This window comes from Sphaerodactylus townsendi, linkage group LG09 (genome assembly GCF_021028975.2).
Source record: "Sphaerodactylus townsendi isolate TG3544 linkage group LG09, MPM_Stown_v2.3, whole genome shotgun sequence".
NCBI lineage: Eukaryota > Metazoa > Chordata > Lepidosauria > Squamata > Sphaerodactylidae > Sphaerodactylus > Sphaerodactylus townsendi.
This window is the reverse complement of record NC_059433.1, coordinates 87,150,452-87,167,719: the sequence shown is the minus strand read 5'-3', so window position 1 is coordinate 87,167,719 and position 17,268 is coordinate 87,150,452. Positions and strand designations below refer to the sequence as shown.

General features: G+C 46.2%; 1 protein-coding gene across 6 annotated transcripts; it reads left to right on the top strand.

Moving 5' to 3' along the window:
- The first annotated feature begins 10,332 nt into the window (after positions 1-10,332).
- KCNS2 (potassium voltage-gated channel modifier subfamily S member 2) lies at positions 10,333-15,991 on the top strand. Of its 6 annotated transcripts, none has more exons than XM_048508409.1 (2): positions 10,333-10,497; positions 12,123-15,991. In XM_048508409.1, the coding sequence occupies exon 2, from the start codon at positions 12,165-12,167 to the stop codon at positions 13,596-13,598; it is 1,434 nt and encodes a 477-aa protein (XP_048364366.1). In that variant the 5' UTR covers positions 10,333-10,497; positions 12,123-12,164; the 3' UTR covers positions 13,599-15,991. The 6 variants fall into 6 exon arrangements, with proteins under 6 accessions (XP_048364366.1, XP_048364369.1, XP_048364368.1 ...); XM_048508412.1 differs by lacking the exon at positions 10,333-10,497 and adding an exon at positions 11,053-11,112 and having other exon boundaries at positions 12,147-15,991; XM_048508411.1 differs by lacking the exon at positions 10,333-10,497 and adding an exon at positions 11,089-11,378 and having other exon boundaries at positions 12,147-15,991.
- The last annotated feature ends 1,277 nt before the right edge of the window (positions 15,992-17,268 follow it).

Sequence of the window (17,268 nt, the reverse complement as noted above, 5' to 3'; positions counted from 1 at the left end):
CTCTTTGAAGCTGTGCGGAATAGCAAAATCCACTTGCAAACAGTTGTGAAAGTGGTTTGAAAATGCATTATTTTGCGTGTGCGGAAGGGGCCAAAGACTCTCTCCCATGTGACTTCTCTCTTGCCCAGCATCTCATTTAACCTGTGCAAAGTAACCCTGTGGCTTTCACAGCTGCTTTGGACAGGTAGCAGCCCAGTTTAGGGAAGACAACAGGTGGGCAAGAAGTCCCTGGGCGGATGCTTTTTGCCCCATTAGCATCGTGTTTAAATCTGACTTCAGAAGGTGTATTGAAGAACAGTTTAATGAAGCTGGGGAAAGGACAGGTTCCCTGGAGAACCACTTGGACATCGGCACCATTTTCCTTGCCTCACCTCCCCATGGGGTTGCAGCGCATCTTCAAAATATTTGTTCTATAAAAATTAACCAATATAACCGTCTTCTCATTTTTGAACAACAAAAGAATATTCAAAGGGCACTGACTTGTGACAGTGCTGAGATCTGTTCTGATTACACTCTCCATATGTGAGGTAGAAAGCAGCCAAGTTAGGCATTCCTTCTTCCTAATCTTCAGGTCACATTCACAGTTAGAGGAGGCTTCCGTATCTTTTACTATTCTGTACATTCAGGCGTGGGCCTGTTCAAGATGTCTCAGACATCTGTCGTGGAATGGAGCACCATGTACTCAGCTGTTCATTTTGTCAAAAGAAAACAGCTTCTGAACTTCATTAAAAGAGGCATCCAGTGGCACTTCAGACTAACAATTCATTTCTGCATACGTTTTTATGAGTCAGAGCTTATATCTGATCTAGTGGACTCTGAGTCACAAAGGTTTATACTGGAACACATGCTGTTAGTCTTTAAGATGCCACTAGACTCTTGATTTATTCTGCTGCTACAGACTACCATGACGACACATCTGGAATTATCTAGACTTCGTCTTTGCAGAGAGTGTCGCCCAACTTTATAAAAATGTCAACAATGTCAGCAACAATAATTTTCTCAGTAGCCACAAAAACACAATGTCAGCTTGATTATTGACTGTTGCGTCCCCGTGGCTCCAATAACAATGTATTATTTAAGATACAATTTTTTAAATGTAACTATATTTATTTACTTGGAATATTTAGATCCTGCATTCCTTTTAGAAACAGGGCCCAACATGGCTTACAAAATGTAGGCAAAAGTGGACAACAATACAAAACAACAGGTAGAAACCAGCAACTATAACAGAACTGTACAAGGAGAGAAATATCAAAATACCCTTGCCCAAAAAATAGCTCTTCATGCCCACCTAACAAAAAGTCCTCCAGTTAAAGCTGTCTTGAAGGCAGATTCCGCATGGGCTAAAAACAGTGGTGTGAAAACAGCGTAAACCCTTTTACACCGTTTTAAACCATTTTACACCGTTTTCACACTGCTGTTCTTGACCCATGCGGAATCCACCGAAGCCTCTTCTAAAGAACTCTTTCACTAGTAATCCATTTCCAAGAATCAGTTCCAGTGACCAAGAAAATGAGGATACAGATGTTACCACCAAGCAATAAGTATGGATGTTACCACCAAGCAATAAGTATGGATCTCAGGAGCAGTCTTATCCAGGGTCCTGGGTCGGGCAAGGTTGAATGTCACCCATGACTACCTCATCATGTGCTGCTGCAGGAAGATATTCAGGCATAAGCCTTGGGGAAATACATGAGGCGTGAGGGTGTTTCATGTAAATGCATAAATAACTGATCAGCAGAACTCACAGTCACACAGCACGATAGTGGAGATACTACCACTCTTCGCGTCAACCAGTTTGGGGAATGAAACACTCACAGTGTCAATCCAAGCATATCTCAAATTGATGGCCTTCAGGGATGATGGAATCAGATGCCATCATTCGCAGTCACTGTGTACAAAGGATCCCACAACATAACCTCAGGGGTTATTTTGCCTGAGACTTCCATAAAAAATAGCTGTTTGAAGTTGTCTTCATTATGTTCCCACTAAGTTGCATTTCCATGGCAACTGCACGCTCACATCTGCCTGATTCCCCCTCTCCCTCCTCCCAAGAAAGCATCAGGTGATTCAGCAGCAAAGATAATAATTTATCTTAAGAATGCGTTCAAGTCAACACAACTGCGTTGATGTCTGACTCCAAGGAATTACTTGTTGCGTGGGTCATGTGGAAATTGTGATCCGCTGATGCAGTGGATAATCTGATGTGGCAATCAATAAAAGCAAAAGCATCAAATATGTTTGGTGAAACAAAAACTTCCAAGGTCAGATGAAGTCTACCTTAATATTCATCTTGTGGGCTTCCTGGCGGTGTTTGGTTGCTGGAAATAGAATGCTGGTCTGATCCAGAAGGACTCCTCAGATATGTTTTTGTCTCACCCTGAATTCACAACAAATCTAGCAGCTCTATTTTCTGTTATTACAGGCCTCTGAGCTCTGTACAATCTACTGGATGAGGAGTAATGAAAAGAGGCGTAGCTCCAAGGGAGCAGGAGTGGTGCGTGACGCACCAGGCGGGCGCCCCTGTGGGGGCATGGCGAGGGAGTTCCAGGGCAGGGTGGGGGCGTTCCGAGGTGGGACGGGGACGGAGGACACACCAGTGCACCGGACGCTTTCCCCCATTTGCTACGCCTCTGGTGATGAAGGAAAAGATTCAGCAGTGCACCAAGGTCAGCTCTTACACACACGCAGGGCTAAACTTCGCAGTGTAAAGTACATTTAACAACACGTTGACATGACTTTCCTTTTTATCTGTATTTCTCAAAAATGAATGTTAATGTATGTGGTGCCATCAATACACCCGGCACTGCAACATAAATAAAAAGGGAAAAGTTCAGCAGAATCATGACAAACACTATTTCTCTCTGCGCCCTGGTTTTTTTCCCTAAGCAAAGGGATTTCTTCCTCAGGTGTACACAGGTAAGATTGTACGCCCCCTGCCTAAACCTGGCTGTGTCAATAGACCTTACTCTGAGGTAAAGCTGCATAGGATTACAGCCTTAATTGTTTATAATGATGAGACTACAATTCAACATGACCCAATCAGAGTCATGCTGAATCCCTATACAATTAAGGTGGGGGAGGGTAATTTAATTGGGCAGGAGGGAAAGTTTTGTAAACTTCCTCTCAGGAGCAGTCTTATCCAGGGTCCTGGGTCGGGCAAGGTTGAATGTCACCCATGACCCTGCCCCTTCCCAATGAAGGGAGGAAGAAGAGAAAGAACTGGCTGTGGGTACACACACACACACGCACACACACCCCTTCTGGGGCTTCGGCAGCAGCTGGCTCAGGAGCTCTTGTGCCCAGTTGCCTACTTTTCATGAAGCAAATGGCCATCCCTGTGGTGGCTCAGGCTCAGGGGTTAAAGTGTCAGACTAGGATCTGGGAGACCCAGTTCTACGGCAGGTCCCCAGTCTACCATGGAAGCTTACCGGGTAACATTGGACTGTTTGCCAACTCCAGTTTGGGAACTTCCTGGAGATTTGGGGGCAATGTCCAGGGAGAGTAGAGTTTGGGGAGGAGAGAGAGTCCAATGGGGACATGATGTCAGGGAACCTGCCCTCCAAAGGTTCCATTTCATCCAGGGGAGATGATCCTGGTAGATCAGTTGTAATTCCAGGGGAGCTCCACACCCCATTGCAGGCTGGCAACAAGAGCAAGAATATAGTCCCAAAATGATGATGAGGAGAGGAAGAAGAGTTTGGATTTATGTCCTACCTTTCTGTCCTGCAAGGAGACTTACAAGCTCCTTTCCCTTCCTCTCCCCACAAAAGACACCTTGTGAGGTAGGTGGGGCTGAGAGAGTTCAGAAGAACTATGATTAGCTCAAGGTCATCCAGCAGGAATGTAGGAGTGTGGAAACACATCTGGTTCACCAGATAAGCCTGTGCCCCTCAGGTGGAGGAGTGGGGAATCAAACCCAGTTCTCCAAATTAGAATCCACCTGCTCTTCATTTAATTTTATTTATTGGACTTCATATACCGCCTCATCCCTGAAGGGCTCTGGGTGGTTCACAATACAGAGTAATGACCAATAAATAACTTAAAACACAGCTAGAAGACAATTAAAAATCAATATGCAGCATAACAATTCACATGACAGCAGTCTAAAACCCATGTTAGTGGCACCTGGTCTTAAGGCTGGGAGGGGCTGGCAGAGTCCAAGGATGAAACCAATATGGGCACTTCCAGAAATGACAAAATATGGCAGGGGCCTCATGACGGGGCAGCCAATCCGCACTCTTAACCACTATGCCACGCTGGATCTCATGATCAATCAGCATGTAGCTTCATGTGAGCGCAGCACTCTTTGTGATGACTTAATCAAGCCAGATCTTGGTTGAAAACAGAATAATACTTGTCAAACTGCAAATGAGTTCCAGCTCAGCGTGATGACCAACGGAAGGGTGCATGAGCAGACTGCCGATTGGCTGTAGTCCCTCACGAAGGAGCTGTGTTTAAATCCATTCAAATGTCTGTGCAATATTATTTGCTACTATGTTTATTTCCATAGCCATTCACACCATGAGCAAAAACCTCCCCACTCTGCTTCTTTAAAGGGCTCTATAACTTGTTTTGTTCTTTTTTCTCTCTCTTGAAGCAGTTTAGGGATATCACTCATTGATCTGTCATAATGACAAGCATCCAACCAATTGCAGAGTGAACTGCCCTTGGATTGACCTGTCTGATCTACTGTCTCATATGCTGATACCAATCAATATTTATTTACGGTCAATGACCAGCACAAGGGTTTTTTTAAAAAAACTACAGTATACAAACAACAATACAAATCCAAACACAAGTTAACCTGACTAATACTAATCATACAGTTGAGGACAATGTTTATCATATGGAGTTAACCAGAGTCATCCTAATTTTACACGCTGCCATGCTGAATTCAGCCACCTTATGCGTCCTTTCAGAATTCTTATCAGAAAGTAAAAAATGCAAAATAAAACTGCCTACATCATCCAGGATTATCCATAAGAACTGGTGTTCTATGAGTGCTATAGGTCTGTATGTAATAAGCACGGTCCAACAGAACATGCTTAACGGTTTCGACACCACCATCCCCACAAGGACGCAGGCGTTCTAAAAGGGAGATTTTCTGATATCTCCTACCTATAACTGCTGAGGGAAGAGCCTCACATTGCAACAGTGTGAAACCTTTTCGTGTCCTGGATTTTCCAGATGTACAAGATAAGCCATTGAAATTACCTGATACCTTGTAATTAACAGAGGAATAACTTAGATGCCATATTTAAATCATTTTGATTCTCCACATCAAATATGTGCTGTTTAAGGACTGTCCTGGCCCGATCATGGCCCACTGATAAAAGCTCTTGTTGTGCAAGACCGTATGTTTGTAATCTCATCCACGGCAATAAGACCTTTAGGGGGAAAGACTTTTCCTGGGAAACACTAAGATCCCAACTCTGGCCTCTGCCTTAATTATGCCTGTCTCAAGATGGAAGGTTGCATTTCAGACACAAGGTGACACTTGGAAAATTGTCCTGAGGAAAAGCTTGAGAAAACTCCAAGCTGTGCTCCACACACAAACTGGACGAGCAATTTGGCTTGAAATAAGTGCTGCTAGAAGACAGTGCTTGCCTCCCCATCCAATAGTACTCATATGCTGATACGTGCAGCTTCAAGAGAAGTGCAAATCCAAACCACACAACTTTGTTGCAGCAATTCCTGAATGCCGGGGATAAGATTCAAGGGTGCCTCCTCACCACAACCTTTCAAGGCAAGCTGAGTGCGAGATCTGGTCCAGGGACACTCCATTTGCTGCAGCAGATCAGAATAAGAAAGAAAGAGGAGGGGAAAGCTTCATGGTTGTGAAAGGTGGCAAAGATGGTGAAGGGTCTGGAGTACAAGTCCTGTGAGGAAAGGCTGAAGGAGCTGGGCATGTTGAGCCGGAAGAGGAGACGACTGACAGGTGATATGATAGCCATCTTCAAGTATTCAAAGGGCTGCCATAGAGAGGATGGAGCAGAGCTGCGTTCTGTTGCCTCAGAGGGTCGAATCAGAACCAAAAGGTTGAAACTGAATCAAAGGAGGTTTCTGCTAAGTATTAGGAAGAATTTCCTGACAGCCTGGTTCCTTGGTGAAACAGGCTTCCTCCGGAGGTGGTGGGTTCTCCTCCTCTGGGGGCTTTTAAGTAGAGACTAGAATGGTCATCTGGCAGCAATGCTGATTCTATGACTCACTGTGAATGTAGGCATGTTGTGAGAGGAGGGCATGAATGGATGAACCAGCGCTCAGCTTTTGTGGCCCTTTCTTACATGTCCAGAGCAATGCTGATCAACACTTAGAGATCAGGATGGAATTTTTCTCCAGACTAGATTAGTAAGGATCCTGGAGGGGTAGGGTTTTTTCCTTCCTTTGAGCATAGAGCAAGGATCACCAGGAGTGGGGGAGGGAGGTAGCTGTGAATTTCCTATATTCTGCAGGGGGTTGGACTAGATGACCCTTAGGGTCTCTTCCAGCTCTATGTTTATAATGGTTAGACTGATAGACTAGGACCTGAAAGACCCAGCTTCAGATCCCTGTTCTGCCATGAATCTTGCTGGGTGATCTGGGCCCAACCCCACAGGGCTGTGGGTGATCAGGTGATCTGACCAACCCTTTAGGATTGTGGAAATAAAATGGATAAGGGAAGAAGAAAAGAAGAGTTTGGATTTATATCCTCCCTTTCTCTCCCGTAAGGAGACTCAAAGGGGCTTACAATCTCCTTTCCCTTCCCTTTCCCACAACAAACACCCTGTGAGGTGGGTGGGGCTGAGAGAGCTTCGAAGAACTGTGACTAGTCCAAGGTCACCCAGCTGGCATGTGTTGGAGTGCACAAGCTAATCTGGTTCCCCAGATAAGCCTCCACAGCTCAAGTGGCAGAGTGGGGAATCAAACCCAGTTCTCCAGATTAGAGTGCACCTGCTCTTAATCACTATATCACGCTGGCTTTCTACGTATGCCTCCATGCATTCCTTGGAATCAGGTTAGGTCAAAAATGTACTAAATAAATATTTACTTGGGAAGAAATTCTGCTGATTTCCATAGAGTAAAATTTGAGTCCAGTAGCCCCTTAAAGACCAATGAGATTTCCAGGGCACAAGCTTCGGAGCTTCCATTGTACTACTGGTTTCCATGGAACCTTTCCCAGGGAGTGAATGCTTTTCAGGACTGCAGATTTTATGTGGTTTGATACATGTGGACTGCAAAATATTGTTCAAAGCACAGGAAAATTGGTTTAATGACCCTCTGTATGTTTGGGTCAATGTGCCTTGACTCTCAGTTGCCTTTCCTTTTGAACTGTGTTGCCCAAAGAGCTCTAAAGCACAATTGGCACTACTTACTGGGCAGGCTGGAGTTTTACAGCATGCCCACTGTATCAGTGCTTAGAATGCTTTAGGGATCTTCAAGAATGGCATACTTATTAAAAACTAGGGATGACCTCACAGGTCCACAGCAGGAACAAACAATATAAGGAGAGCAGAAAGTGAGAAAAAAGAAGAGACACAATAGGGCAGTTTCCATTTGTGGGAATATCTGTCGTGCTCAATTGGGTTTGTTTTTCCTCCCCCATCACACCACTGTTCTAACAGTATCATCTTTTTACTGTGTACTCTGCTAGTGAAGGGTACAAAAGAGATATGAGTCATGGCATGAGATGTACGGAGAAAGGTCACAATGTGTCTGGATAATTTACAAAGAAGGAACACGTCTGGTCTGATATATGCAAACTCGTTCATCTGTACCAATACAAAAATGAATTCTCATTACTAAGAATATGGTCAGCTTGCATGTTGATCTCACAACCCCCAGCCCTAGGTGAAGAAGTGACTGAGGATGCCCCCTGTGCTACACACATAGCATAACACGTAACACAACACATAGCATAACACATAGCATAATACTCCATGCAGAAACTAGATCCATAGGAGACTTTCCTCCTGACAGGGAGGAATCAAGCAGACTCCTCCATAAAGAGCTTCCCCATTGCATACTTTGGTACAGAAGGGTCAATGCCTACCCCTGCATCATAGGGAAGTACTCTTGGCAAGTAATCATGTGAGCCAACGTATGTCATTCCCTAGATTGTCATGAGATGGGACTTGCAAATGAAGATAATTTCAGGGGGATAGCCAAGTTCTGCAATAGAAGAGTTAAATTTTACTCTAGTACCTTGGAAACCAACAAGATTTTGGGGGCATGAGCTTCCAAGAATCAGAGGTCCTTTTGTCAGGCATCTGACTTTCAAAAACTTCCACCCCAGAGATCTTGTTGGCCTTTGGACTCAAATCTAGCTGACCTCTATATCATAGCTCAACTGTTAAGTCATCCGACCTCGTCTTGATTGATTAAAAGCTGAATGCAGAAGGACTGGGAGGAGCAAAGAAAATGGTAGGATTTCTGTCCTCATTGAGCCATTTATACTAGATATGTTCTGGTGAAGCTAGAAGGACCCTGGAAAGAGAGTGCTTCATGCCTTCATCCTGAGCCAACTATTCTTTGCTCATTTCCCACCCTTAGCTGCACATATGTGGTGTAGTGGTTGACAGCAGGTGCACTCTAACCTGGAGAACTGGGTTCAATTCCCCGCTCTGCCACTTGAGCTGTGGAGGCTTATCTTGTGAATCCAACACATGCCAGCTGGGTGACCTTGGGCTAATCACAGTTCTTTGGAACTCTCTCAGCCCCTCCTACCTCACATGGTACTTGTTGTGGGGGTGGGAAGGGACAGGAGAGTGTAAGCCCCTTTTAGTTTCCTTACAGGAGAGAAAGGGGGGATATAAATCCAAACTCTTCTTCTTCTTAACTGCATATATGTTCTCAGACAGGTATACATTGGACAGCACCTGAGCCCTTCCCTCCCTCCCTCCCTCCCACTTTCACACACATACAAATCCATTCTGAAGACTTGAAAAAGACCCATTAATTTCCCAGGAAATGAAGTGTACTCTCCTTTGAAATACACTAAGGCTGGATTCAGTGGGTTGGATCCTATGGTTCCACTCTCCTAGCAAGAATGTGTTCTTCCTGTGAAAGGAACCTTCCTTTGATGGAAGATTCCTGCAACAACAACATCTGACATCAGGGGAAGGCTCCTTCTACTGGAAGAAAGCACATCTGCCAGCAGAAAAGGTCCACTGGATTTTGCAGATACTAGAAGGCAATATATATTGGAGCCATGGTTTCCGGCAGTGCTGTATTTCTTTTCATTGTCTCTTCTGCCCCACAATGGTCTCCAGGCAAACAGATTCTCTTCAACCCATTTAACATCAAGGTCGGGGGGGGGGGGCACTAACTGTTGTGCTGCTCATGTGAAGAAAGGTGTGTTTGTGTGAACACTCATTCATGCACCAATAAGGCAGTGGAAAGACCATCTGAAGTGACGTGCTCTTTATGCTCCATGTGAATACTGCCAATATGGGAGAGACCAGGGAGGAGAAAGTAAACCTGTGATTCTCCGCTGTGAGTTTTCAGTTCCCCCTATGACTCTAGGTGCTGTTCATGTGTTAAACTGTACATTTATTCTGTCACTGTAGAAAGCAGCTTTCGGTGTTTACATATAGATCATGACATAGGGCTCAACAATGCATATAAGCAACTGTACTGTAATCTTGTTCCCTTGGGAAACCAGTGGATGGCAAAGCATTTTGTCTGACCGTTCCAGAACTCTGTATATACTATCTTGGACATATTGCAACTCCTTGGTAAAAGCCTTCTTTGGAAAGAACCTACTGTGTGGAGTATTTCTTCTTCTTGGAGGTGGGAGGCTGCAGTATAGGTCAGATATATATATAGGTGGACTACTGTCTCTACTTGTCTACACTGAGTATACCGCTCTACGTCTGCTGACACTTTCCTCAGCAGTGCTTGTGATTACCATCCAGAGAGGTCTGCCTGCCCGTCAGCCTCTTTTAAGAAACAAAGAGAAGTAAAGCCAGGAAAGAGACACAAGAAAGTGTGACTGTGGTTCAAATAAGAAAAGGGTCCCTCTAGCCCAGAATTCTGTCTCCGGAAGTGGTCAGGAAGCCTACAAGTGGGCATAAACGCAGCAGCCTTCTCTGACGTTTTTTCCCCTACCTGCCATTTAAAAGCATACTGCCCCTATATATGGAAGGAAGTCTCACTTAGCTGCCCTGACGAATAGCTACTGACAGACTTCACCAATCTGAATGCAACTAGTCCTTCGACAGTTCCAACTGAGCCAGTGGCCACCACAGTCTCGTGGGGCAGAGGACAGCTTAGCGATGTCTCCTGTGGAAAGAGGCTCCTTTTGTCCAGTCTGGAGCTAATGAGAGCCACTTTAATGGGTGAACCCCGCCCACAAGTTCCAGCATGATGAAAGAAATCCGCTTGACATTTCTAGAGACGAGCATGACCCAGCGTGGCTCTTTTCTGCTATAACGAGAAGGCATTTGCTGGCGATCCGGCCGGGTCGCTCTCTGGGCTCGGGCAGCGTGCTTGGCTAGAAGCAGACTTGGCTCGGAGGTGAGCGCCAGCCGGTCTTCTGAGCCACAAGGGCAAGAGGGCTTCCGTGTAGGATGCGAGGAGGTAGCTTTTTAATTCCAGTTCTGGTATCTATTCCGGAGCAAAGGCTCGCCTGTTGGAAGAGCTGAGCCAGGGCTCTGCACGCTCCAAGCCAAGGTCCCCAGCCCCTCGCCCAGACCCCATTTCTCTGGCTGCCTGAAAGCAACGGATCTTCTTTCAGGTGGCTCCACGCAACACACCCATTTTTCTGTCTGTGCCCTAATCGATAAGTGAGCGGAGACACCCCAGACACACCACCCCGCCTTTGCGGCTCCCGACTCCCAACGTCCATCACGGCCACCTCTCCCCAGTTTGCAACAAGAGGTGCCACGCGAACTTGGGCAAGGCGTGGGGGGATCGTGCTTGGAGGGCGGGTGTAGAGGAAGGGGGCGACGGTCTCCTTCATTACATGCTGCGCTGGAATGTGAGGGACGGGGAGAGCAGGAGGAGGAGGAGAGGGGTGGGTGGGTGGGTGGGTGGGAAGAGATTCCCTGTGGAGCATCCACGGCCGTTCAGTGCCAGGCTGGTGCAGACGGAGCCCCTTGGCAACCCGGTCGGGCTGTTGATCCGGCTCAGGTGTGTCTGGGCTGCAAGCGGCTCGGGGCGGCGCTCAGCAGGGAGGCGAGGCTGGGCGGGCAAGTGCGGGGGGCTGCCGGTGGTCGCCATGACTGTTGCTGCTGCAGCGGCGGCGGCGCCTGCTTGGAGCTGAAGAGGAGAGGAGCTGTCCGTTCAGCACCAGGAGCCGCCGCTCCGGGCTGGCTGGTCCGCGTTGGGCGCCGTTGGGCTTCCCGCTGACCGCCGTCTCCCTCTCGCCTCTGCTCGGCCGCCTCCATCGCGCCAAGGTGAGCAGAAGACCACCCGACCACCCACCCACCCACCCACCGAAGCATCTTCTAGCGCGGAGGAAGGAAGGCAGGAAGGAAGGAAAGCAGGGACCCCGCCCCGGCGATGCTCGCCAGGATTCCGGGCAAGTTTGACACTCCTCACCGGGGTGGCGAAGGCAGCTCTTAAGGTAGAGGGGAAGGGCTCGGAGGAATGTTGACAGGGGGTGGCGGGGGTCACTCTGGGCGGCGGACTGGTCGTCGGGAACAACAGGCGGGCGCAGCTCTTTGTTGTGACGGAGACGCGTCTACTTTGCTCCTGGAGGAAAAGGGAAAGAGGCTGGGAGAGTTGTAACCCCGGGGATTTTTTTGACTGCACGCCCAACCATCCAAAACCCAGTACATCCCATTTCGCACTCTTTGCCTCCAAGGAAGGCTGTGTGTGTCTGGCATTGTTATGGCGTAGGGCGGTTCTTTATCCGGAAAAGGGACAGGTGCACATTGTGGAATGTGGGGAGATAAGTGAGAAAAAGCAAGTTCTTAATTGGTGATCCGGTGTGTATGGGGATCCTGGCACCTCCTGCTAATAACAAAAGCTGCATCTCAAAGGGAGGAGAGGGTGTGTGATGCTCTGAAGGGTGCCGGTTGCTGTGTGTAATTGCCTTCGAGCCAGATAAGCCACATTCATGTGTATGTGTATATGTGTGTGAGAGAGACTAAATCCCCTATCTTAACTGATTGCCTCCTTTAATTATTATTTCATAGATCTTCTTTCCCTGTCCCACATAGCTTTGGAAGAAACTCACCATGACAGGCCTGAGTCTGAGGGATTTATCAGACGTTGATTTGGAAGACAATGAGATCAGCATCAATGTCGGGGGCTTTAAGAAAAAGATGAGATCCACCACATTGTTGAGATTCCCAGAAACCAGGCTGGGCAGGCTGCTGAGCTGCCATTCAAAGGAATCGATTTTGGAGCTTTGCGATGATTACGATGACACCAAGAATGAGTTCTACTTTGACAGAAACCCTGAACTCTTCCCGTACGTGCTGCATTTTTATAATACCGGAAAGCTTCATGTAATGGGTGAACTTTGTGTGTTTTCCTTCAGCCAAGAAATCGAATATTGGGGGATCAATGAATTTTTCATTGACTCTTGCTGCAGTTACAGCTACCATGGGAGGAAAATGGAACCTGATCAAGAGAAATGGGAAGACCACAGTGACCAGGAGAGCACCACATCATCCTTTGATGAGATCTTGGCCTTCTACAATGACGCTGCCAAGTTTGACAAGCAACCTTTTGGGAAAGTCAGGCGGCAGCTATGGCTAGCTTTAGACAATCCCGGCTATTCTGTTTTGAGCCGAATATTTAGTGTCCTTTCCATCGTGGTTGTTCTGGGCTCCATTGTCACTATGTGCTTGAACAGCCTTGCAGACTTTCAGATTGTTCACAGCAACGGGAGTTCTGAAGAAGACCCCCGGTTTGAAATTGTGGAACATTTCGGCATTGCGTGGTTCACCTTTGAGCTGGTGGCAAGATTTGCCGTCGCACCAGACTTCTTGAAGTTTTTTAAGCATGCACTAAACCTGATCGATCTCATGTCCATCCTTCCATTTTACATCACTTTGATTGTTAATTTGGTGGTGGAAAGTAGCCCTGCTTTAGCTAACTTAGGGAGAGTAGCCCAAGTCCTGAGACTCATGAGGATATTCCGCATCTTAAAACTTGCTAGACATTCAACAGGCCTTCGATCCCTGGGAGCCACTCTCAAATATAGCTACAGGGAGGTAGGACTTCTCTTGCTCTACCTCTCAGTTGGGATCTCTATATTCTCTGTAGTGGCATACACAATCGAAAAGGAAGAAAACAGAGGCCTAGAAACTATCCCTGTTTGTTGGTGGTGGGCTACGGTTAGCATGACTACAGTTGGCTACGGAGATGTTGTCCCCGTGACCACTGCAGGCCGGCTGACAGCTTCTGCCTGTATCCTGGCGGGCATCCTGGTCGTAGTCCTTCCAATCACACTCATCTTCAACAAATTCTCTCATTTTTATAAGCGCCAAAAGCAGCTAGAAAGTGCAATGAGAAGCTGTGATTTTGGTGACGGGATGAAAGTGGTCCCGTCTGTCAACTTAAGGGATTACTATGCGTACAAGGTGAAATCTCTCATGGCCAGTCTTACAAACATGAGCAGAAGTACACCCAGTGAACTAAGTTTAAACGATTCATTGCATTAGTCTCTGGTTCTAAAACCAGTTTGCATGGTGGAAAACTGAGCTGCATTTCATACGTGGTTGTTTCTCTCAGCTCTTGTCGATGCTGCACCAAGGACAGAGTCCAATTATTGCCTTTTCCACCACGAGGTATTCTTTTGGGATGCAGTTTTTCAGTTGCAAGTCACACATCCATCAAGGTTTCCAAAGGTTCAACATGCATCCAGACTGAAGAGCAACTTAACTTACAATCTGCTCAAATGGCATTCGTTTGGAATCAAAATAGATGTTGAAACCTGCATAAAATACCACCAAATACAAAAGTCACCTGATGGCAAAACAAGTTGTGCAGATTTCCTTATCTTGGCTCTTCTGAACTGCTGGAATTTAGGCTGCAGTCCAAAGGGTACTATTCTGGGAGTAGGGCCTATTGAATCTCATTAGACTCGTAGTCCAGTGTGATTCAATAGTAGACCTGTTTAGGATTCTCCCTCAGTTTCAGAGTAAAACCAACATGGTGCATTTTTCACTCCGCTGCATAGAAACAGCCTCTTGGTTTCATACTTACATCTGCTGACAACAGGACATTCATGCTATTGGTGTCTTGCTTCTTTGTCACAAATGCATTTTGCTTTGGAAGTCCCTGTGAGAGCAAAGAAAAGAATGAGGCCCTTGCAAAATGGGAAATTCCATTATCCCAGTTTAACATAGGGGGAAATGATACAGTAAAAAGGCTGCACAAATACGCCTCCATTTAAGGCCAGTCTAATAACCCACCTGCATTTCAAACCCACTTCTCATGACCATACATTAGTGGCTGATTGAAAAGTTACTTGAGGGACTCTTTGCGATAAGTAACACTATCATAACCATGTTTGTGTAACTATGATGGAGTTTATTTAACAGAAATTAATACTAATTCTGGGGTGTGTAATTTCATAAATTAGTGAAAAGTCCCATCAAACCTGATGGGAGCAAAGAATGGAACAACATATGTACTTATTTATTTCCCTACGGAGCTTGGGGCAACGTGTGTTATTCTATCTGATTCTCACAGCAAAGGTAGATAAGGTCGAATGAAAATATCTTCTAATGAGATTTTTTTGTTGTTGTTACGACTTTTCAAATACAAACAAAAGCCAACCAACAATAACAAACACAGAAAACACACAACCGGGGGGAGGGGACAAGGGGAAGGGGGGGTTATAAACACAATTTAAAATTTACCACATGCTCTCTAGTTGCAACTGTAGAATTAATTCTTAATCATTATTTCTAATAAGATTCACACTTTATTATGTCTATTTTCTTGTTCTTCTATTCTTCAGATCCACAAATCATCTGTTCATTTTTTTCCTGTTTTTATCAAAAAGTCTATCGGGGATTTCCAGTTATCAAGAAATTTAGATAAGTTATTTTCTCTAAGCCAGCAGTTCTCAACCTGTGGGTCACAACCCCTTTCACAGGGGTCGCCTAGAGGGACCCAAGTAGCCCCGGTCCCGGCAGCTCCTCCGGCTGTTTCAGCTGCTCTTTGCTCCGAGTAGTGGGGGCCACCAGTGCCACGTTGGCTGAGCCCCTCCAAGCCGGATCCGGGCAGGGGCTGCCAGAAGTCGTGAGCTCAGGCAGCCCCACAGCTACCCGGAAAAAATCTCAACAAGAACTTCTACATTTTGGCAATGACATGATAATCATTCACGCACAGTTCCATTTCAAATTCAGCCTTAGAGTGCAAACCTGATCCAGGAGGTGGCCGGGGGGGACAGTGCTGCCGCCGTGCTGCCACACCACCTCCAGAGGGCTTTCCAGTGGAGTGAGGGGGACAGAAGAAACAAAAAACCCTCTCCGGCTGCCCAAAAGCCCTCCATTGGGGAAAACAGAATTAAGCCACACAGAAGGGTGACATAAGTCTGTTTTCCCCTCTGCCGCTGTTCCTGGAGCCAGAGCCTGGTAGGAGCTAACAAGGACTCTGTCTCCAGGAACACCTGCGGAATGGCTCTAGTTGCTCCAGTCTACAAGTTAGACCAACACAACTCTGGCAGCAGCATTTGGAAGCAGGGTGGATGCCACAGAGCTCCACAATGCCCACTCTCATCCCTGTTTGCCCTCCTGGCTGGCATCAGTGTCAACGTGAGCTTGTGCCTCCTCCTATGGCCATTCCACCCCCACCCCTGCATCTGAATTGGGCTGCCTGAAGATAAAATCTGATTTAAATCCTTCTAATAATTGTGCACAGAAAAACCAATGATAGATATGTCCTTCTGCTCCTATACCTTCTCTTGATTTCATTGTGCATTCCCCTTGAGGAAAGTCTAGTATGTCATGATATGTTAACCACCTGTTTTCCAATATCATTTATTGTCTGTATAGGGCTTATTGTGATGAAAGGCTGAAGGAAAATAAAAAAAAATCTGACTCAGCGCCAGCTAATGGCTTCATGGCAGTGGAAGGATTTGAACCTTGGTCTCCAAGATCCTAACTTGGTACTTTATCCACTACACTGTCCTGGCTTCCCAATTCCAGGGCCAGGTTATTAACACCAATCCCTGTGACCCTCCCCCACTGAACGTTGCATCCAAGTTGTGGTGATCAGAGCTGTTCCAAAGTGCAAAATCTGACCCAGGTCAGTTGTGTGATCATGCCTAAGTGGGAGAGAGCATTATGAGCTTGAGAACCCAAAAATTAAGGGGATGTTTTCTAGATCACTTACCACGATCATTTTCTCACTGTACTAGAATCATTGGTAAGAATCCTTTGAGGCACAGAACAAGGTATGTAAGAATAGATTCTGAAATGCATATCCACCAGTTCCCAACAGTGTGATGGAACCAACTAGTCAGCCTCTACAGAGCCTTCACATTTTAGTCAAGCGGGAGGTGGGGGGGTGGGGAGGTTTAAGGAATAACCTTCCCATGAGTGCCAAAAACTATTATCTCCTTTGAGATTCAATTGTTATTTTAAAAAAGAAAAAGAAAGGTGAGCTTAATGTACACACCGTGTGGCTATTGAACAGCAAAATTCCAAAGACAATGGAGAGACTAGTAATACAGTAAATGACAATTGTCCAATAGCCAAAAAAAATGTTTGAATAATGTCATACATTGTCCAGAATGTTGTCCGGGCTCGTTTCCAGGTTTGCACATAGATGGAAGTGGGTGCCTCTGTGAATAGTTTTTAGTTGGCCAAAATTTTAATGTGACAAATTCTGATCCCAAACCATTTCCTTGGAAATAAGGGGAAATTATTCCTCTTTCTCTCCCCCTTCTTTTGCCTTTTGTATAAAAGTACTGCTGCCTTGTACGGAAGGAGACCCACTTGTCCGTCAAGGTCAGCCTTGTCTGCTCTGATTGACAGCAGCTCTCCAGGGTATCGCAACAGCTACTGTCTGATATTTTTAACTGGAGTTCCCAGGGATGGGACGTCTGTACGCAACCCAGATGCTCTACCACTGAGCCATGACCCTGTCCCATTTTCAAATATTTGCCTTCTCCAAAATGACCCTCAAGCTCTTCCCTGAGGTGCAAGAGAGAGGGAAGTGTTTTGGGTAGAAAATCGTTGAGGGGTGGTGACGGATGACACTGGGTTTGCAAACAGGCAAGAAGAGAGTTATGAAAGAATACTGCCCCTAGATGCGGCAGAACTACCCTGAAGGGAGGCCTGTATTCAGCATCATTGCTTTTAATGTACATTTGGGGAA